The 21,599-nt window shown below is 54.2% G+C and overlaps 1 protein-coding gene across 4 annotated transcripts in view; it reads left to right on the top strand.

Moving 5' to 3' along the window:
• Positions 1-19,901, top strand: part of RERE (arginine-glutamic acid dipeptide repeats) — a 384,373-nt gene extending 364,472 nt beyond the window's left edge. For all 4 annotated transcript variants that reach the window (XM_033115937.1, XM_033115938.1, XM_033115939.1 and 1 more), the window contains 11 exons: positions 7,795-7,957; positions 8,859-8,951; positions 9,405-9,604; positions 10,815-10,976; positions 11,382-11,495; positions 11,745-13,054; positions 13,139-13,355; positions 14,031-14,751; positions 16,349-16,495; positions 16,879-17,059; positions 17,329-19,901. In XM_033115937.1, coding sequence (XP_032971828.1) covers positions 7,795-7,957; positions 8,859-8,951; positions 9,405-9,604; positions 10,815-10,976; positions 11,382-11,495; positions 11,745-13,054; positions 13,139-13,355; positions 14,031-14,751; positions 16,349-16,495; positions 16,879-17,059; positions 17,329-17,362 — 3,342 coding nt within the window. In that variant the 3' untranslated portion in view covers positions 17,363-19,901. The remainder of the gene's footprint in view (positions 1-7,794; positions 7,958-8,858; positions 8,952-9,404; positions 9,605-10,814; positions 10,977-11,381; positions 11,496-11,744; positions 13,055-13,138; positions 13,356-14,030; positions 14,752-16,348; positions 16,496-16,878; positions 17,060-17,328) is intronic.
• The last annotated feature ends 1,698 nt before the right edge of the window (positions 19,902-21,599 follow it).

Here is a 21,599-nt window from a genome sequence, read left to right as displayed (position 1 = left end):
AGAGAACGCCTTGATTCTACCTGATCGTACATCAGCTTGTAGACTGACGGCATTATGTTGAGATCTCGCTGAGCTTTCTCTACATATTCATCTTAAAATGTTTAGTTAGCGTTGGAACAGTTAGTGTGTGTCTTAAAGAAATACGAGAATTTCTTCCAAATGCTCCCTTTCTAACCGTGCAGAGTTGCGCATTTGTCAGCCCTGCCACCTGGGGTCCTGTCCCATCACACTGCAGTGCGCTCAGCTGACAGCGGTAGGTGGGCTCCACAAGGAGGGCTCCGACGCCGCCGTCCACGAGCAGGCTGCCTCCCTGGCCCCCACCTTCTCTGCCCCCATTTTAGTAGCTGGTACTTGGCCCACAAAGGATGCCTTTTGAAACTTTGGTGGTGAAGAAGAAATTTACTGCAGCTTTCCCTCACCAGCACAGGAGGCATTGTGGGCAGTCTCTGCTGGGTATCTTCTGAGGCTGGCACCTGGGCACACCCTACATGCGGGGACCCTGATTAGAGTACTTCTTTCCTGCATCCCCTTCCCCTTCTTCTGTGTGCAAGGAGGACGACATTGGTTTTCCAGGGCCTTCCTTAGCATAACTGGAAGACCAGTGGTCGTCATTCTTTTTTCCTGCTGGTCACAGACCATGTTGTGAGAATGGAAGACAAAGGAGCACTGCCATGTACACTGATTGGAAAAGGGCATGTGTACAAGGTTGTTTCTGAAAGACAAGGCCTTCCTTGTCTTGTAACGAGAAGACCTGGTAGATGGCAGCCTGTAGGCACCCTGGATTCTGGGTGGTGGGGTCCCTGGACCTCATCTTCCCCCATACACCCCCGCCTCGCTGTCCACACTTCTTTGGGTGCTTGTGGCAGTAATAGGTTAAAATCACAAAATTTCGGACTCAACCTTGGGTGTATCCTTCTGCTATGGGACCAGAATAATGGCCTGCCTCTTTTTGCCTGCACGTCAGCCCCGCAGAGGGCTCCTGTCTGAGGAGTTAGTGTTGGGCTCAGGCATGAGAGAACCTGGGGGTGGGGAGCCAGCTGCTGTGCTCAGTCCTGGGGACAGACGTGCTTGCTGAGAAGAAGGCTTTGACACCTGAAATGCTCACAGTGCCTTTCTTCTTCAGCGATCTGTTCTGCGCTTTCATTTCCCCGAGGTCCCTTAGAGAGAAGACATGTAGCATATCTCAACTTTAAAAAAAGAAATTATCTTTTAATTGGGCAGGACAGGTTACAGGTTCTTCTCCCTTAGCATTGCAATGCCTGAGGGAAATTAAATAGCAGTTATGTTTGTGGGCAGTTGTTTAGCTTACCAAATGCCTGCAGGTAAATCGATCTGCTTGTGAGACAGGAAAGAGACCCAATCAGGTTGTCTCCTGCAGCAGGGCTGTCAGCTCCCACCTCCAGCTTCTTCCCCCCATTGTCTGCTTGTACACACACACATGCTGTGGGGTGCCCCTGGAACAAGTCTCCAGCCTGTTGTTTTCCCAAAGTAAGGCAGAACTGGGCCCAGGCCATACGAGCAGATCTTACCTGAAATGGGTGTATACCTGAAAAGCCACCTGTAAGAGGCGAACTGGCAGGCCTGAGCAGCCTGCCCCTGTTGCTTCAGCCCAGATTGCCCAGGCAGTGGGGCCAGGAAGGGAGCCTGCCCTGACGTTGGATGCTGAGTGAACTTGCTGGACTCACAGCATAACACAGGCAGGCACAGAAGTAAAATGGCTGAGGAAGAGGGGCCTTTCTCCCTACTGAGTCCAGGGGGTCCGAGCCCAGGAAGCTTCTGGATTCCAGGAGCGTCCCACGACCCAGCTGTCCGATGGTGGCGGGAGCCTTTGTCAGCCTGACTCTTCTGTGTCTCATTGTCTTTCCTCCCAGCCCCCACCCCACCCGTATATTGCACTGAGCTGAGAGCCTTATTTCGTCTTCCTTCTCATTCTTCCATGCATGGCACTACCCACCCCTTGTCCTTATTTTGATAGGAAATCTGAGAAACCTAACAGTGCCTACTTCTCTAACCCCAGCTAGGTGGGAAGAAGCAGCCCTGCTGTGTAGAGAGCCAGCGGTGGAAGGCTGGTACCTAAATCCGGGAGCCAGTCCCTTATTGCCAGTGGCTTTGTGCATAGCATATGACCTGTTAGTAAAATCCAGGGGACCCTCCACTGAAAGAAAAGGCAGAGAGTTGGGAGAGAGATGGGGTGGGGAGGGAGGAGAGGAAGAGAAAGAGAACCTGCTAAATACAGACCAGTGGATGAGAGCGCTTCTGTCGATTAGGGATGACTTTGCCCCCTTTCCTTCTTTGCCCAGGCACTAAACCAGTTTCGTTTCGCGTGCTGTGTGCAATTATAGCCCCATGATGTGAGGGGTGTAGACTGTGAGGCCTTGTTGTGAGATGAGGTGAGAGCACGGGAACAAAATGGTCATTAGAGGCCACTCGTGTCGACAACGTTTATACCCCTGTGTTTGCTTGCAGGAGCTCATTTGCAAGGCTGCCTCTGCGGAGCCGCCGTTTGATCAATGGCTGCCTGTGTTAATGTCTCAGTAAGCTATTGATTTCTGCAGCAGCTTTTGTTCCCCGAGTTTATGTGCCGCGGGGTCTCTGCAGAACACACTCTGCATGTTTGATTAAAGTTCAATTGACTTCATTCCTGCTGAGGCTCGAGCTGCTTCACTCCCTATTTGTAGAACTAAAGCTTTCCCTGACATGTTCTTTTGTTTGTGCTCAAGACCTAGCCACCCATGCAGTCACCAGTATGCTATTGCTAATCCTCCTAGATTTGCTCCATTCCAGGGTTTAATCCCTTCGTAGACATTACAGTGGTTGAGAGGCAGCTCATAAAACCTGGTCTGGATTTTTTGCGGTCAACTTTATTGATGTATGATCGGTACGCATACCATGGATACCGTAGAAATGTTCCCACTGTAAGTGCACAGTGCCATGACTTTTGACAAGTGTATAAATCAATGTAAATACCACAGTTATTTTATAGAATAGTCCCATCACCCCAGAAGTCCTTTTACAAGCAGTTGTCTCTAGACGACAGGCAACAACTAATTTCCTTTTTGTGATTATAGGTTTGACTTTTCTAGAATGGAATCATACCATATGTACCCATTTGTGTCTGGCTGCTTTCATTCAACATGTTTTTCTGATCCATCCATGTTTTTGCCTGTATCAATAATTTGTTCCTTTTTCACTGCCAAGTAGTATTCCAGTGAATGGGTGTACCGTTACATGTTTAGCCATTCCATTGAAGCGCATTTGGATTGTTTCCAGTTTTTGGCTACTCAAAGTTACTATGAACCTTGGTGTAAAAGTCTTTGCCTGAGCATGTTTTTATTTCTTTGGGGTAAACACCTAGGAGTGGAATAATTGCTAGGCCACATGGCAAATGTTTGTTTAGCTTTGTAAGAACTAGACAAACAGCTTAACACAGTGGTTTGATCATTTTACATTTCCAGGGTATGAGAGTTCTGGTCACTCCTCCATCTTCCTGAATTTTGAAATTTATGTTCTTTCATTTCCTCGGCTAATTTTAGACTTCCAGAGGAGGGTCCTTCAGGCTTGTCGATCCTTGCCACTCAGATAATGGAATCTCTTCCGGTCCTTATTCCTGTTTAAAAGCTGTTACTTGAATGGTGACAGAAAGTTGATGTTTATTTCAACATCAGGTTTCTTTTTTGTGTCCCGGCTTTCTCACGTGCTAGAGGAGGACACGTTGCAGGAGTAAAGGGTTAGTGTTGTGAACCTGGGCTTTTCCTGGGCCTGTTTTCTGTCTGGTGTCGGGCCAGTCTCGGAGCCTTGCTCATTTCTGGCTTCCTATGTTTTACTCTGCAAGTTATGCCATTTCTTAAAACCATTTGAAACTCCTTCAAAACATTCATATCTGAGAAACAGAAATAATCCCTGGTAACCGTGTGAGGCAATATTGCATTCCAGACCAGTGCTACTCGTATGCAGAAGTGTCAGGGTGGCTGCTTTTTAACAACCATCAGTAAGACTGCGATTTGGCAGAGACCCAGGTAGCACCTTCCCACCCGATTTTCTCTTCCAGTTTTGTTTCCTTCCATCTCCTATAGCTTCACATTTCCTCTTATTCCGGGCCTCTATCATCTGCTGGCCATAAAACAACTACCACTAAAGGAGGAGATGGGAGAGGCCACTTGGGCTTTCTCATTCTTCCTTCCAGCTTTGGGACTGGGCTCTGATTTCCTGTACCAGTTGCCCTTTTGAACTGATGAAGCACACCAACCATTCTGACAAAATGCGTGAGGGTGACAGTGACCTTCCTTGGCTTCTGTTCTGTGTTTTCTCACTGGAAAACAGGAGCCAGATCAGTTTCATGCCAGCACATGTCTCTTAACCCCTAGTGGGTTAATGAGTTTGTTCCCTCCAGCCAGCCAAGTATAGATAAGTGACATTCCAAGTCAGGAAGGTAGGAAGTAAAGGCAGGAGCCAGGAGGTTCTCGGATTATGGCCTTAGGGCCTCAGGATGCTAGGGTCACCACAGGGACAATTACAGCTTACATTTGTAGAATAACATGGTAGACAAAGAAGTCAGAAATTCAAGGGCAGTCCCTACATTTTCCCTCCTGTCCAGTTACCATATCAGGGGTCTGGAAAGGGGCCGAGGTGGGTGTGTGCGTGTGCGGACCAGCCTGTGCTCATCCTTGGTGGCTGGGTCCTGGCCTGGGGTCGTGCTTCACCTATTAAATACTGGCAGTCCTAGCATTTTATTAAGTGGTGCTTGGAAAGACTGAAACACGTCCACAGCTCCAAGAGGTACATGGTATATGCTTGTGGAAGCCAATCAGAAGTTCCTCTTGAATCGCAGCCCTACTTTTAGGGTCTGATGACAGCTCCTCAGAAAATGCACATAGACTCTAACTCTGGGTAGTGAGTACTCGGCACACGTGCCTTCCCTGCTTCGCAGAAGCCATTTTCCCACCTAAAATTTGTCCACTTCTCTACCAACTTGTCATCATGTGTCAAGGCCATGACTTCTGGTGTTTTCAACAAAACCTCGTCTGATTGGGTACGCTAGAATTTGTTGTGTGGTATTTGCGCTTCTTTATCTATTTCAGTCTCTCCAACACTAGTATTTCCAGCTAGATCTCAGGTCACTGAGAACAAAATCTTTTCTCTTTCTTGGCTGCTCCGTTCACAAGGCAGTGAGCCTTCTGTGAGGCAGAGGGCTGCTCTGGCCAGTGAGCTCCCACACTGGGATGCGGGGAACGTTCCCCCAGGCTGACTTCCCGGGATGCGCTTGTCTGCCAAGTTAACTGACTTTCCACAATATTTATTGAATTAGAGAAGATCAGTGTGATCTAGGCTCTCTCATTGCTTTAAGTGCTTTTTTAAAAGGTAAAGATATTTTATTTTGGGATGTTTGTTTTAAGAAATCAGTCTTTTCACGTATGTCAGTGGAACAGGATAAAGAGCTCAGAAATAAACCCACGCCTATATGATCATTTAATCCACGACAGAGGAGGCAAGAATATACAGTGGGGTAAAGACAGTCTTTTCAATAAATGGTGCTGGGAAAACTGGACAGATACATGCAAAGAAATGAAACCAGAGCACCTTCTTACTCCGTATAGAAGAATAAACTCAAAATGGATTAAAGACCAAGACCCGAAACCATAAAACTCCTAGAGGAAAACATAGTAAACTCTCAGACCGTACCCTTAATAATATTTTTATGGTACACTTCTTCAGGCAAGGGAAGCAAAAGAAAAAATAAACAAATGGGACTATATCAAACCAAAGATTTTGGAAACAAAAAGGAAAGGAAACCATCAACAAAACAAAAAGATATCCTACTGAATGGGAGAAGATATTTGCCAGTGATACATATTATAGGGGTTAGTATCAAAGCTTTATAAAGAACTCATACAACTCAACAGCAAAAAAATAAACAATCCAATTAAATGGGCAGAGGACCAGAACAGACATTTCTCCAAAGAGGGCATACAGATGGCCAACAGACGTATGAAAAGATGCTCAACATCACTAACCATCAGAGAAATGCAAATCAAAACCACAATGAGATAATCACCTCACACCTGTCATAATGGCCATCATCAATAAATCAACAAACAACGAATGTTGGCGAGGATGTAGAAAAAGGGAATCCTTGTGCACTGTGGGTGGGATTGCAGATTGGTTCAGCCACTATGGAAAACAGTATGGAGGTTCCTCAAAAAGTTAAAAATAGAACTACCTTATAACCCAGCAATTCCACTTCTGGGTATTTATCCAAAGAAATCCCAACATAAAGATATGTGCACCTTTATGTTTACTGCAGCCTTATTCACAATAGCCATCATACGAAAGCAACCGAAATGCCCATCAATAGATGATTAGATAAAGAAGAGGTGATACATATATATGTATATAATGGAATATCACTCAGCCATAAAAAAAGAATGAAACCTTACCATTTGTGACAACATGGATGGACCTAGAGGGTATTAACGCTGAGTGAAATAAATCAGACTGAGAAAGACAAATACCATGTGATCTCACTTATGCCTGGAATCTAAAGAACAAAATAAAACAAATACAGAAATGGACCGGACCCATAGACACAGAGAACAGACTGATAGTTACTAGATGGACGGGGGGTTGGGTGGCAGGGAGGGAAAGGGAAAGGGCTTGAGAAGTACTAACTGGCAGTTACAAAATAGTCACAGGGATGTACAGCATAGGGAATATAGTCAATAATATGGTAATAACTATATAGTGCCAGGTGGGTACTAATCAGAAGATCACTTCATAAATTATGTAAATGTCTAACCATTATGCTATACACCTGAAACTAATATAAAATAATATTAAATGTCAATTATAATTGAAAAATATAGTAATAAAAATGTAAAAAGAAATTAGTCTTTTGTCACCCAGTGTTAGCTGAACATGACATTCACCCATTTGTGTGTATGGTGTGCCTGCTGTCCTGGGGGTAAAGGTGCCAAAAGTCCCTTTTTTTTAAAGTTGTGTTTGGATTCATGTCCTCTTGCTGTAGTTTTTGGAAAGATGTCTTGCTTTTTTCTGCTGGGCCATGAACAGATTAGCTAGCTCCTTTTGCTGTAAAGACTGATCTGTGACATATGGCATTTCATGTGTGTGTCAGCACCACTGTGTGTGTCCCCTCTTAGTCTTTCTGTCGAGCCCCAGTGATTGCCTTTAGGACTTCGTGCCAGCTTGTCCGGGTGCGGCACTCGGGTTGGGGTGGAGGCTGTAGACAGTTTTCCTGGGTTTGGGGTTTCCGTCCTTCCTGACCTCCCACCTGGCCCTCGTTCCCCAGCACCTCAATTGTATCTTGTCTGTCTCTGGAGTCGTCTGTCTGACGAGGCATTTCCTTATCACATCCCTGTGATTGCACTGGAATGCTGCTGAAGAGCACATCCTCGGTGCACGCCGTGCTCATGCACGTACACACACAGCTAGAGGGCAAGGACTTTCTGTCCACTGTTTTTTACTGCACTTCCCGTGCTTAGAACGGTGGTGGCGTCTGGCATATAGTAGGCACCCAACAAATACTTGTTAAATGAGTGGGTGTTCTCAATGTCTGGAAGTTAGCTGCACTGGACTGAGGCTACAGACCCCGTTCGTCCAGATTTCAGGCAGCTCAGCAGCTGTGTTTCCATTTCAAGCCCCAGGTGGGGCTTTGTCCTGGTCTCCAGTACAGCTATTACAAACCCAGCTTCTGCTCCAGACAGGAGGGGGCGACATGGGGACCTGGAAAAGGCAACCCCTGTGGGCGCTTCCCTCACAGCTAGCCCTTCTTTCTTGCAGGGGGAACTGATCACCTTCTATTACTACTGGAAGAAAACCCCTGAAGCCGCCAGCTCACGGGCCCATCGCAGGCACCGCAGACAGGCCGTGTTCAGAAGGATTAAGACCCGCACTGCATCCACACCCGTCAACACGCCTTCCAGACCCCCCTCCAGTGAATTCTGTAAGTGGGCGACTTTTCCCACGCAGCCACACACTGTCCCAGCTCTGGGCCTGCCCTCATAGACGTCCTTGTCACAGGACAGGCAGGAGCGGATGATGCAGGGAACCGTGTGCACGCACAGAGCCCGGCCTAAGGGTTGCGCTGACTTGAGGGATTTGGTAGGGAGTTTCACAGATTACTCATACTTTGCAATTTTTCTAATAAACTCAATGTCATTTCAGTTTTTTTACCAAAGCGTAAGTCTTGGCCTTGGCCTGGGCTGCTTTGATACCTTCAGAGCAGGTTTTCCATGTAGTGGCTGGTGTGCTGTTGGGAGTTTCATTGTGCGGCTGTTGTGGCAGCAGTCGGATCAGATTAACAGTTTCCACTTTGCCTCCTGCTGTACCAACACCCTCCTCTTGGTCCCAGTGGGACGTGCCCTCTGACACTGAGGCCCCGCAGCTTGTTAATCCCTCACAACCAGCACAGCCGTCGTGCCATGTGGTTCTGTCCTGGCCCAGGGCATGGACTTCCGAGGGTCCCTTTGGTTGCACATGCAAACAGGAAGTGATCTAGTAACCCAGGGCCAGTGGGGGTGGTACTTGACAGAGAGGCATGTCCTTCAGGAGGCCTCGTGGATGCTGCTTCATCCTGTTCAGTTTCACCAGGTGTGGCTGTGCCTGCCCCCCCCCAGGATTCAGGTGTGACATCAGCCCCCAACAATCTAGCAGGGCAGGCCCTTGGTACCGCCTCTCACATATAAGTTCTTCCTCTGATGATTGGACCTGAGGAAATCAGTCCCACCGCAGACTCCTGGGCCACTCTGACTGGTGGCTCCGAGCCTGAGGCAGCCAGAAGTCACAAGTGGTCCCGGTCTTTGCCGAGCGTGACAGTGTCCCCCATTGTGTGCCCACCATGCCAGTGGACCTGAGCTCGGCCAGCGAGGATGATTTTGACAGCGAGGACAGCGAGCAGGAGCTGAAGGGGTACGCCTGCCGCCACTGCTTCTCCACCAGTAAGTGGGCGCTCCTGGCGGGGCTCCGGGCACTTGGGCCTGGCGTTCGGATTGTACTTCAGGCTTACTTGAGGGTTATTTGATCTCATTTCCCTGTTTAGCAGTCAGTACAGAGTCCTGACCAGTGGATAGGACAGACTTGCTCACGGTTGTTCTGGGGGTGCCTGTGTTTCCGGAGAGCCTGCTGCCCGCTCCTCCTGGGTACCCTGAGAGGAGGGAGGTGGGGGCAGTAAATAGTCCTGAAACCCTCTCTTGCCCTGGGAGAGAGCAGGCAGCACCAGGACCTGAGCGGTCTGAGCATCAGGTGTCTGTCCGAGCCCAGAGCTGTGTGACCTCGTGACACCAGGATTGGTGGAGCCCACAGAGGGGGCCCCCTGCTCCGATGCCCCCAAGGACGTCAGTCGCTGAGGGTGCCGCCCTACCCCCCCCTCCCCCCGGGCTCTGCCCTCACAGCCTCCAAAGACTGGCACCACGGGGGCCGGGAAAGCATCCTGCTCTGCACTGACTGCCGGATCCACTTCAAGAAGTACGGCGAGCTGCCCCCCATCGAGAAGCCCGTGGACCCCCCGCCCTTCATGTTCAAGCCCGTCAAAGAGGAGGACGATGGGCTCAGTGGGAAGCATAGCATGAGGACACGGCGGACTCGAGGCTCGGTGAGTGCCCAGGCCGGCCCCCCAAGCCTCAGGCACCCTGGCCACGTCTCCAGGCTGCTGGGATGCTGGGAGCTGTGCCCACCAGGCGGAGGACGAGAAATGTTTTGTTTTCAGTAGAGAAGCAGACCCCCGGAGGTGAAATGGTTTGCCCAGAGGCACTGGCTTTGCCTGCAGGCTGGGAAGACAGTTCACTGCCACATTCTCTCCTCCCTCTTCCTTGGCGAGTCAGTGGGGTGCATTGGTCTCAGTTTCTGCCTCAGTGCACGCGCTTCATGTCCCTCAGACCTCCCCCTGCCATTTGAAACTTGCAGGCTTTTTAAAAATATATTTGACCCACTTTTGGAAACTTTCAGATACATTTGTGTGGTTTTTTTTTAATTCACTGCGTAGTCTCTTCATAAAGAGACTTTGTTTTTCAGGTTGGAAATGTGGCAGGGACCTTTGGGAGCGAGGGTTTTCCTTGATCAGGGACCAGGACACCGCCAGGGTTTTTTTCTGTAGCGCTGGCCTCCCTAGGGGCCCTTTTAGGCAGTTGGGTGCCACCATCTACCTTCCTCTGACCCTGGCAATCTGACCACCTGGCCGCTGCTCGCTCAGAGGCACACGTGGGCCAGCGTGAGTCACTGTACCCCCATCTCTTCTGAGCCCCTCCGCGTGCTGCCAAAACATGATGAAATGCTTGGTGGTTTCCGGAGCGAGTTACATTATTTGACAGCTCGTGTCTTTGGGTCACTCCCCATCCTGTCACATGAATCAGCAAGTGTTTCTTTTGTTTGGTTGGGTTGGGAGAGCAGGCAGTTACATGGAATAAACGGAAAGAGTGAGGAGACTTAAAGCCGGCTTTGTGTGTAATTGTCATTCTGGAGAAGGTGGCAGAGCAGACTGCCCTCCCGGACTCTGCCCCTCAGAAAGCCTTGCTCACTTCCAGCACACGCCACGAGGACAGTCCCTGGAGATGAGTGCTTTGGAGTTTCGTGAGAAGCGCTCACTTTTGTGTGTGAACCCACCATTTAGCCCGTCCTCCCTCCGCTCCATAGTGACCCCGTGCTGTGAGGGACACCAGGGGGTGCCTTTTGTTTGCCAGGGGCTGGGATTTGCGGTGAGGCCGATGGTGGGCTCCGCTCTTGATGCTCCTGCGTGTGGGCTGGGCTCAGGTGGCCCCTGTGGAGACCGGGGTCCACTCTCACCAGCCCCCGGTTTGGGTGGGCAGATGTCTACACTGCGCAGTGGTCGGAAGAAGCAGCCAGCCAGCCCCGATGGTCGCGCCTCGCCCATCAATGAAGATATCCGCTCCAGCGGCCGCAACTCCCCCAGCGCTGCCAGCACCTCCAGCAATGACAGTAAAGCAGAGACGGTGAAGAAGTCAGCCAAGGTGAGGCGCAGGCGGGGGGCTGGGGGTTGCTGGAGTTGGGGACCAGCTCCTTCAGACTCGGGGCCGCAGGTCCTCTATGGAGCCTCCCTGGCCTAGGGCTGCCACCTGGGGCCTGGAGAAAGGGGTTCCAGCTTAGCTCCTACCACTGACCTTTGGGGGCTCCGGAGGCCTCAGAGACAGAGGGTGGGCGGTAATTAGAGAGGCTCTCTCCTCCCAAACCCAAGTTACTCCCATCCCCAGATACTTGTTCCTTCCTGGCTCTGGCTGGTCTCTTCCAGAGCTGTCTTGCTTCTGAAGCTGGAGCTCAGAATGCGAGAGCAAGGTGAGCTCCAGGCTGAGCTCAGGAGTCTGTCCCCAGCCATCATGTTCCCCAAGCCTGATCCTCCTCGTGCTTTCCCACCACAGAAGGTAAAGGAGGAAGCCTCGTCCCCACTGAAGAACACCAAGCGCCAGCGGGAGAAGGTGGCCTCTGACACAGAGGAGGCCGACAGGACCAGCTCCAAGAAGACGAAAACCCAGGTAAGGTTTGCAGCGAGTCATGTTGACTACAGCTGGCAGCTAATGGCCCTTGAGAAGCCCCCAGCTGATTCTCCCTGGAGAGGCAGTGCCCTCTCTCCCAGGGAGGAGGCGAGAGTGGCTCCCCAGACCGCCTGGGTTAGGGCAGGGCCCCTGGTCTTTGGGGCCAAACTTGGTGCTTCGTCAGCACGTGCCAGGTGCAGAGGGAGCCCTGCCCTCCTAGAGCTTCCTCCCTTCCTTCTCTGGCCCCAGGAGATCAGCCGGCCCAACTCACCATCCGAAGGCGAGGGAGAGAGTTCCGACAGCCGCAGTGTCAACGATGAGGGCAGCAGTGACCCCAAAGACATCGACCAGGACAATCGCAGCACGTCACCCAGCATCCCCAGCCCCCAGGACAACGAGAGTGACTCAGACTCCTCTGCCCAGCAGCAGACGCTGCAGGCCCAGCCCCCGGCCTTGCAGGCTTCCAGTGCGGCTGCTGCAGCTCCCGCGGTCCCCCCAGGAGCCCCCCAGCTTCCCACAGCAGGGCCCACCCCCTCTGCCACTGCAGGCCCTGCACAGGGCTCTCCGTCAGCCTCCCAGCCGCCCAGCCAGGCTCCCTCGGCCCCTCCCCACGCCCATGTCCAGCAGGCACCCGCCCTGCACCCACAGCGGCTGCCCTCCCCACATGCCCCGCTGCAGCCTCTGACCGGGCCAGCTGGCCAGACCTCCGCCCCGCCTCATACCCAGCCCCCCCTGCACAGTCAGGGCCCGGCCGGCCCTCACAGCCTGCAGGCTGGGTCCCTGCTGCCGCACCCAGGCCCCCCCCAGCCCTTTGGCCTCCCTCCTCAGGCCTCCCAGGCCGCCGCTCACCCTCACACCTCCCTGCAGCCCCCAGCCTCGCAGTCGGCGTTGCAGCCCCAGCAGCCCCCACGGGAGCAGCCCCTGCCACCAGCTCCCTTGGCCATGCCGCACATCAAGCCCCCGCCCACCACGCCCATCCCCCAGCTGCCAGCACCGCAGGCCCACAAGCACCCACCTCACCTCTCAGGGCCCTCACCCTTCTCCATGAACGCCAACCTCCCGCCCCCTCCAGCACTGAAGCCCCTGAGCTCCCTGTCCACACACCACCCCCCTTCAGCCCACCCTCCACCGCTGCAGCTCATGCCTCAGAGCCAGCCACTGCCCTCCTCCCCTGCACAGCCCCCTGTGCTGACCCAGAGCCTTCCTCCTGGCGCTGCCTCCCACCCCCCCACAGGACTCCACCAGGTGCCCCCTCAGCCCCCATTCACCCAGCACCCCTTTGTCCCTGGGGGCCCTCCTCCCATCACCCCTCCAACCTGCCCCTCCACCTCCACCCCACCTGCGGGGCCTGGCCCATCAGCCCAGCCACCCTGCTCTGCTGCTGTTTCTTCGGGAGGCAGCGCACCTGGGGGGGCAGCCTGCCCGCTCCCCACCGTCCAGATCAAGGAAGAGGCTCTGGATGACGCTGAGGAGCCCGAGAGTCCCCCGCCCCCGCCTAGGAGCCCGTCCCCCGAGCCCACTGTGGTGGACACCCCCAGCCACGCCAGCCAGTCGGCCAGGTACTGGTCCCAGGAGCCTGGGCGGGGCGCGGGGCAGGGCTCGGCTTCGGCAGGGGCCCCAGCGAGAGATGTGGCCTCTTTCAGGTTCTACAAACATCTGGATCGGGGCTACAACTCGTGTGCGCGGACAGACCTATACTTCATGCCTCTGGCGGGATCCAAACTGGCCAAGAAGAGGGAGGAGGCCATTGAGAAAGCCAAACGGGAGGCAGAGCAGAAAGCACGAGAGGAGCGGGAGCGGGAGAAGGAGAAGGAGAAGGAGCGAGAACGCGAGCGGGAGCGGGAGGCGGAGCGCGCAGCCGTGAGTGCTGGGCTGGGCAGGCGGCGCATGTGTGCGGGAGGGGCCAGGTCATGCCAGGCTGGGGATTCTTTGTGTGACAGTTGTTCCACAGTGCGTTCCCACAGCAGCTGGAGGGTCAGGTTATGTTTGAACCCCATCCCCAGGCTTTTCTGAGAGTGCTGCTCATCCCTGAGCGACTGGTGTGACCCTGGTGCCCAGCAGAGCCGGCCCTGGGCCCCCACTTGCCCAGACTCGCGCCATGCGACCCCTCCCTTGGCCCTGGCAGGTCCAGGCTGCCTCAGAGCAGGCCTGTGTCTCACTTACTCGAAGGAAGGAACGGAAGAGAAGCTAAGGGGGAGGCGAGCCGGGCACTGGGGCGATCCGCAGCCACCTCGGATCCCTCTGGCCGCCCCACCCGGGGGCGCTCCTGTAGGCTGGGCCACACGGCCCCTGCCTCTGCAGTGGGGAGCCCCCACACACACACCCTCTCCTGTGCAGCACCTTGTCTCACAGATACACGAACCTATCTAGGGCACCAAGGAGACTGTTACAGCTGGGTGTGGACCATGGCAGGGACATGTTCCAGGCCATGGCTGGGAGACGGGTCTCGGTGCTGGTCTGGAGAGACTGAGGTGGCAGGATGGCAGCAGGGCGGCACAGCTGACGTCACCCCTCACACCCTCTTTCCTTCAACAGAAGGCGTCTAGCTCGGCACATGAAGGCCGCCTCAGCGACCCCCAGCTCGGTGGTCCCGGCCACATGCGGCCATCCTTTGAGCCACCACCCACCACCATCGCCGCTGTGCCCCCGTACATCGGGCCCGACACGCCTGCCCTCCGGACTCTGAGCGAGTACGCTCGGCCCCACGTCATGTCGCCCACCAACCGCAACCACCCCTTCTACGTGCCCCTCAACCCCACTGACCCCCTGCTGGCCTACCACATGCCCGGCCTGTACAACGTCGACCCCACCATCCGGGAGCGGGAGCTCCGAGAGCGGGAGCTCCGGGAGCGGGAGATCCGGGAGCGCGAGTTGCGGGAGAGGATGAAGCCGGGCTTTGAGGTGAAGCCCCCGGAGCTGGACCCCCTGCATCCGGCTACCAACCCCATGGAGCACTTCGCCAGGCACAGCGCCCTCACCCTCCCCCCCACTGCGGGTCCCCACCCTTTCGCTTCTTTCCACCCGGGCCTAAACCCCTTGGAGAGGGAGAGACTGGCCCTGGCGGGCCCCCAGCTGCGGCCCGAAATGAGCTACCCTGATAGACTGGCGGCTGAGCGGATCCACGCCGAGCGCATGGCGTCACTGACCAGCGACCCTCTGGCCCGACTGCAGATGTTCAACGTGACTCCACACCATCATCAGCACTCACACATCCACTCACACCTGCACCTCCACCAGCAGGACCCCCTCCACCAAGGTGGGTGCCCAGGCGGGAGCGCTGGTGTGGAGGGGTGTGGGCCGAGAAGGGGATGCGCTTTCCTAAGCCGCCTGATTCCTGGCAGAGCTGAACGTTCAGCGTCCACCGAGGAACCGCGTTGTCACTTTGACTCACGTTCAGCCTTTGTCTATGCTCAGCCCCTCAGCTCCCAGAGCTGCGGTGAAGCTTAGGATCTTGGCCCCGTGCCTGGGGTGGGCCAGGGTGGGAGGGCAGCGGCCTGTGCTCACTGGGGCAGGTTTAGGGCAGGAGGCAGGACCGAGGGCCTTGGGGCACCCTGGGCGGCGATAGGTTGTCACTGAGCCGGAACTTAAAGGAGCAAGCCTCCTGCCCCCGTGGGGAATGAGGCTTGGGTTCCTGCTGGCTGGCCTAAGGCAGACGTGGGCACAGCTGGAGCCCCGCTCGCTCCGAAGCCCTGCAGACCAGGTAGGTAGAGTGGGAGGAGGAGAGGCTGGCCTTGCTGTCCGCCCAGGAACTTCCTCACGCACAGACCTCCATGCTGGGGAGAGGGCTGGCAGAGCAGGGCCCAGAGGGAGGGCCGCAGCTGGCTTCCTACCTGTGTCCCCAGCCCTGATACAGGGAGCCAAGGAGCTGTCGCATTTACCCCCTGGTCCTCACACCTGATAGTCTCCTGCCACCTGGTGTGGGCCTTTTAAGCCCCAGTGTAACCAGCAGATGTGCCTCAGTGTGCTGTAAGCGGACAGCCATTCACTCATACAATATTCATTCGAGAAAAATTGAGCACTTGTGACATGCCAGGCTCAGTTACAGGTGCTAGCAGCACCCCACCCCCGTTTACCTTCCATGTCTGGGCGGCAGGCAGTAAACGTGTCTGGGATTGTGAGAAGTGGCCGTGTTGTGGAGGACTGAGCGGGGAGCTGGGAGCACGGGCCAGGGCGATCCTGAGGCCGCGGGAAAACCTCCCGGGAAAAACCTCCCGGGTCAGTGACCTGTGAGCAGACTTAGGGGGTGAAAGGGCTGCTCACTGGAGACCTGAGGAAAGCATCTCCAGGCAGAGGGAGAGCAGGTGCAAAGGGCCTGGGTGAGCTGCTCACTCAAGGCAACCAGCAGAGGAACGGCCAAGGGAGAGCGGAGAGGGCACTGCCAGTGGCCAGTGGTGCCAAGCCCCGTCGCTGCCCACAGCGTGCTCCTAGCGTCCTTTGGGTTCTGCAAGTGGACGGCCAGGGATGCAGCCCTGGGCGGGGCGCTAGTCCAGCCCCCAGCTGAGCAAGGAACACTGGTGGAGGCAGGCCTGGATCAGTCGGCCAGGGGGGCTCTGCTGGTCCCAGGTCCTCAGCAGAATGGGGTGCCAGAGACTGCCTGTAGGGGGTGCTCAGGGGTGGAGGAGGAAGTAAGTCAGCTCTTCACTTCTTTTTTCCTTTCTGGAGCTCCACTGCAGGTGTGTGTGGAAAGGGGGGGGTGGTTACTGGTGACTTTAGGTCAGGGTTACTGGTGGGCCTGGTGACCAGGAGCCAGCGGTGGTGAGGACGCCGCTGCCAGCGCTTCTCGCCGAGAAGGGCAAACGCTGAGAGCCCCATGACCCTGCACCGCCTGTATCCAGATCTCTGCCCTTTTCTAGGTTCCGCAGGCCCGGTTCACCCGCTGGTCGACCCTCTGACCGCTGGCCCTCATTTGGCTCGTTTTCCCTATCCCCCTGGCACTCTCCCCAACCCTCTGCTTGGACAGCCCCCCCATGAACACGAGATGCTTCGTCACCCAGTTTTTGGTAAGAATGCACCTGGGATCGGAGGAGTCCAGTGTGAGAGTTGGCCTAGGGGTCTGGTCTGAGGTCATGCTCATTCACTCATGGATTGCAACAAATACCTCCTGTGTGTCGGGAATCCACTTGGGAATAAGGCTGCAAACCCCTGCCCTCAGAGCTGGGGGTGGGGGTAGGCAGTGAAGGAGTAACAGGGGCTCCACATTCAAACTGAGGGCTTAGGAGGAAAGCCTCTCTGAAGAAGGAACCCTAGGCTGAGGCCTGAAGCCTGAGTCGGAGGGGGGAGCCCCCCCGCAGGGGAAGGAGGGCCACTAAGGGCATCTCTCGCCCCTCCCGTGGGAGCCTCTCTCCTGGCCTTTCTATAGCAGATACTGCTTTGTGTTTGGCAGGCACCCCCTACCCACGAGACCTGCCTGGGGCCATCCCACCCCCCATGTCGGCGGCCCACCAGCTGCAGGCCATGCACGCCCAGTCGGCTGAGCTGCAGAGACTGGCCATGGAGCAGCAGTGGCTGCATGGACACCCTCACATGCATGGGGGCCACCTACCAAGTCAGGAAGATTATTACAGGTGATTCGGGAGGGGCAGGCTGGCTGAGCCCAGGGTCCCGCCTACCCCACCTGTGGGCCACTTACCCACAGCGCCACTCCCCGCTTGGCTCCATCGCGCCTTGGCCTGTGGTCCTAGAGGGGAGACCCCTCGAGGAGCTGTCTTGGTAGGAGGGAGGTGGGGGCGGGGTCAGCTGCGCGGGAAGCTGCCTGGGACATTTGGACTTTGAGCGGATGCTGTGCTCCTGCCCAGGCCTGATGCTGACTGTTCTTCCCTCTTTTTCTTTCCAGTCGACTGAAGAAAGAAGGTGACAAGCAGTTATAAGTTATTTATTTGTTAATGCTGGCTGTGGAAACCCCAATTCTTGGGGGGATAAACAGGACTTTTTACATACAATAGGATCTGCAAAAGCAAAAAGAATATCTTCTAAAGATTTCTTTATATATTTAAAAACCCACAACTAAAAATGTATCAGCATAATAGTGTTTGTTTGTAGAAAGGATTCCTTGAGACTGGTTTGGGTCTCCGTGCATGACAGTCCCCCAGAAACTTAGCGAGTCCTGGACTGGACTGAACATTCAGAAAACTTCCTGGCAATCTTGGGGTGCGGTGCGGCTTTCGTTTTCTTTTCCTTCGTTGACTTCTCAGTAGGTGCTAGAATCCAGCTCACACCCTTCACTGTGCGCACAGACACACAGGTCCCGTGTGTTTCAGAACCCACAAGGTTTGCAGATAGGCGGCATCTGAGTTTGGAATCCAAGAGCTATAATTTTTAAAAAATCTTTTATTTTAATACATTGTAGGAAATCTTCATAATTTGAGAAAGTTCTGCAGCATGGCTTTTTATGTCTGTAAATAATTTTAGAACAGCCTTTTTTTCTTTCCACAAACGACTATTCTGATCTATTTTTTTCCAGCCATGTCACTAATTGTGAATTCCTACCAGCTATTGACAGAATACAGAGTTGATTTTTTAATAAAAAGTTATATATAATTATCCCTTTAATTAAAGGGAACAGATGGGCGTTACTAATTACAAACGGGCAAAGCTTGGGACGAGATTTGGTCGCAGCGGTGATCATCCGGGGTTTGCAGGAACCAATGTTCCAAACTGTTTCTTTGTTTTGCTGCTTTGATATTCACTTCTGCCTGTTCCGAGCTTGTGCTTTGCCAGCGGTGCAGACATCTGTTAGGGTGAACCACTGTCATTTTGCAGCAGGAGTTAACGGTCCACCCGTTGTCCCATCTCTGCGGGATAGAAAGCACATGTTTCTGTGTGTCTGATTGTAGGTTTCCTTGTAGATTTCTATGCACATACATTTGACCTGGATGAACTGCCTTTCTTAATACTCAAAACATTCTAGAAAATTCAAGAAAATGATTCCTTACAAATAACAGCACATCTGCTTGCCAAAGGAATCTGTTAGAAATCTCTTCCGTGTGTGTTGCCACGGGGTTCTCCTGGTGGGGAGGCTCGGCCACCCTTGTCACAGCCTGGGGCTGCTTTCCAGTGGGGGAGACCCTGGGGTTGGCTCGGTTCTGGGTGGTGGCCTGTGTGTCTACCCCAGGAGCGTGGTGACTCACGTCGGACTGGAAAACTATTTGATTCCCACTCCATCCAGGAGTCGCAGCCACAGACGTGGAGTGGGAGGGCACACTTGCCCCGGGAGGTGCCACCCTAGGGGGCTCGGGCTGTCTGCACCCGTTGATCAAGCTTTCTGCCAGGATGTGACCTTTTCCATTCCTCTTCTCCAGACTTGAGGGCTGTTTCTGCCGTTGGATGTGGTGGCCACATCCAAGAATTGTCAGACGACGAGATATTTCTGTGGGTCGGTGGACGTGAAGTGTGTCCAGGACCCGAGCCACATAGGGATAGAAAGAGAAGCTGGCGCTTTGACCCAGAAACCAGCAGGTGTTAGCTCAAATTCAGTTTCCGGGTTCCAACCTGATCAGGGGTGTTTCTGTTTCTATTAAAACCATATTCGGTTTCCGTTGGGACAGGTAGAGGATTGTTTTGTCTGTTGAAAATGTTTGTAGTTTTTTTTCTTCGTTTTCTTGCATTCCATTTCTGCCTTAAATTTAACTCCTTATTGGGGAGACGAGCTCAGATGAGCCCTTTGTTACCACACTGTGGCTGCATTGGCAGGGGCGTTTGTCTCCTCTGGGGGCGGTGATGTGCCATCGGGGCTGCTCTCCTGCGGGGCACCCCACGGGCTGCTGAGGCCGGCCGGCATGCTCCCGCACCGAACCCCACCTTCTCTCCCATCTTTTGTTTTCCTTCTGGTAGAACACAATGCCTACCGTTCAGTTAAACCTTCTTTATCTCCTCTCTATCATCCATTTTTCCAAAGAAGAGAGAGAGTGAAGTACTTTGAAGTCTGTATTGAAAATTGTCTGAAGGTGTTTTCCGGTTAGGTTTTGGTTTTCCCTCCACGTGCCAAGGTGAAACACTGAGTCTTCATTTAAAAGCCCGCAACCTGAAACCCTCCCCTGCTCAGCTCCAGTGTAGGAGGCCCGCACCTTCACGGTGTCTCCGAAGCCCGCCCCCTTGGTTTCCTTTTGGATTTTCCCTTTTCGTTGGAAGTTCGGTTTTGCTTTTCCGTGTTTCGTATGTGTCTTGTTCCGTGTCGTCAAGATTGAGCGTCACGTCTCACTCGGCAGAAGCAGAGCAGAGTGTACATTCTGATTTGCTCCGTTTATATATATCTTGAAGCTAAATGTATATATGAGTAGTTTGCCATGAGATAACACAGTGTGAACAGAGTAGACCCAGAAATCGTGACTTCTGTGTTCTCTCCATTTGAGTATTTTGTAATTTTTTGGAAATATTTGTGGACATAAATAAAACCAAGCTACACTACAACAGCTGGGTGCTGACCAGCGTGCTGTGTCTCCTTCCTGGGACTGGGTGGGGAGGTGGGCTGCCGCCCCTGCCTAGGTCCCCCACAGTGGGCCGGGGCAGCGCCAGTCTGTGCTCTGCTTTTGCCGGCACACTGTTTCCTTTCAAAGCAGCTTCCAGAAAGATCTACATTCATGCTGTCGGGAGGAAGCGTTTCTCAGGTAAGTACATCTGCTCTCGGGGACCCTCCAACCTGCTGACTTGAGAGAGTCGACCTGCAGTGGGACCAAGAACACCTTCTCTTCTCCCCAGATCCTTTTCTCCCCCTGCCACGCACCCCACACCTCTGGGGGACACCTTCTGAGGTGTATGGCCCTGCGGCTCCTCCTCTGCTTAGGGGAGGTACAGTGGCCACCTCCTGGCTGCACCTCCCCTCCAGATGCATCCTAGCTGTGGTGGGGGGCGTGGAGGGGCTCTTAGCCACCGCAAGTAGTCTGCAGGGTGTGGATGTGGCCTGAGGGGCAGCAGTCATCAGAATGGATTCAGGCTTCTTCCAGAGACCGACAAGTGTGTTTTCCTCTAGCTTCAAGACTCCCTGGGGATCCATAGGGTTGTCTTTCCATCTGGTGTATGTCCGTGAGTTTCCAGATGTGTTGGGAGGTGGAGCCATAGCACCCCAGAGCACTCACTATTGATAAGCCAGGCAGGGCTCCTTGCTCACAGTGGTGGCCCGGGGAACAGCACGGTGGCACTACCTAATACGGGGCACAGGAAAGCTTGGATGGCCATAGGGGTGGCCCAAGGGGCATACACATCAGTGGCCTTGGAGAAAACTCCAGCGGCAGGATTCCTGCTCAGCAACCTGGCTGGTCAGGGAATGAAATACAGGACCTGCAGACCAGCTATGGGGGCCACACGCAACTGTCATTGTGGATCTTGGACAAGAAGGGGTGGGGCAGCAGAGGGGACCCAGGGGCCATCTTTGCTGTGGATAAAACTGCAATTTTTAGTGGGCATAAATTTGTGCACATTTCAGAAGTTAAAAGACCAAAAAGTCTGAATGGATATGTAGACTAATGCCGCAGAAGCCCTCATCAGAGCTGCACTGATTGTAATTGCTGCTCCGGCATGACCCCTGCCACCACCCTGCCTTGTACCCATTCTGCGGCAGGGGCCTGCCCTGATGGACCTGGATTCGTAAGGAGGGGACAAAGGGTCTACTGTCCAGCACCTGTGCCCCCAAGCAGGCCCTCACCTCTTGGACCCCAGATGAACTGGCATGGGTGCCCCTCTACCCCTTGGTCCCTGTGGTGGCCCCTGGGCTTGGGCTCAGCAGCCCCTGTGGTTCCAGTGCAGCGCAGGCTAAGAAAAGGGTGCTTTCAGGGCCTCCATGGGGCTGAGCGGTGTAGCTGGGTGCATGGTGCCAATGTGATAAACGGGACCTCAGTTGGGCACCTCCTGGGTAAGCTGAGGTCACCCACTGGCTAAGATGCACAGCAGGGGGATCAGCAGTGACCTCCCATGTTGGCATGGAGTTGGGGAACTGTCATGCCTGGTCCGCGGAGCTGTGCAGCATGGATGCCAGAGGCTGGTGGCGAGGGCCAGGGCTGCAAGGGAGCCCCTCACTAGCTTCAGGCCTTACGGTCTCCCCAACCACACAGTGAATCCCAGGGACCAGCACAGGCTCAGAGCTATGGAGTCAGAGCAGGACCAGGTACCCCG

Source organism: Rhinolophus ferrumequinum, chromosome 9, assembly GCF_004115265.2.
Source record: "Rhinolophus ferrumequinum isolate MPI-CBG mRhiFer1 chromosome 9, mRhiFer1_v1.p, whole genome shotgun sequence".
NCBI classification, from domain to species: domain Eukaryota; kingdom Metazoa; phylum Chordata; class Mammalia; order Chiroptera; family Rhinolophidae; genus Rhinolophus; species Rhinolophus ferrumequinum.
Note: the sequence above shows the minus strand (reverse complement) of the source record. Positions and strands in the feature narration are given on the sequence as shown.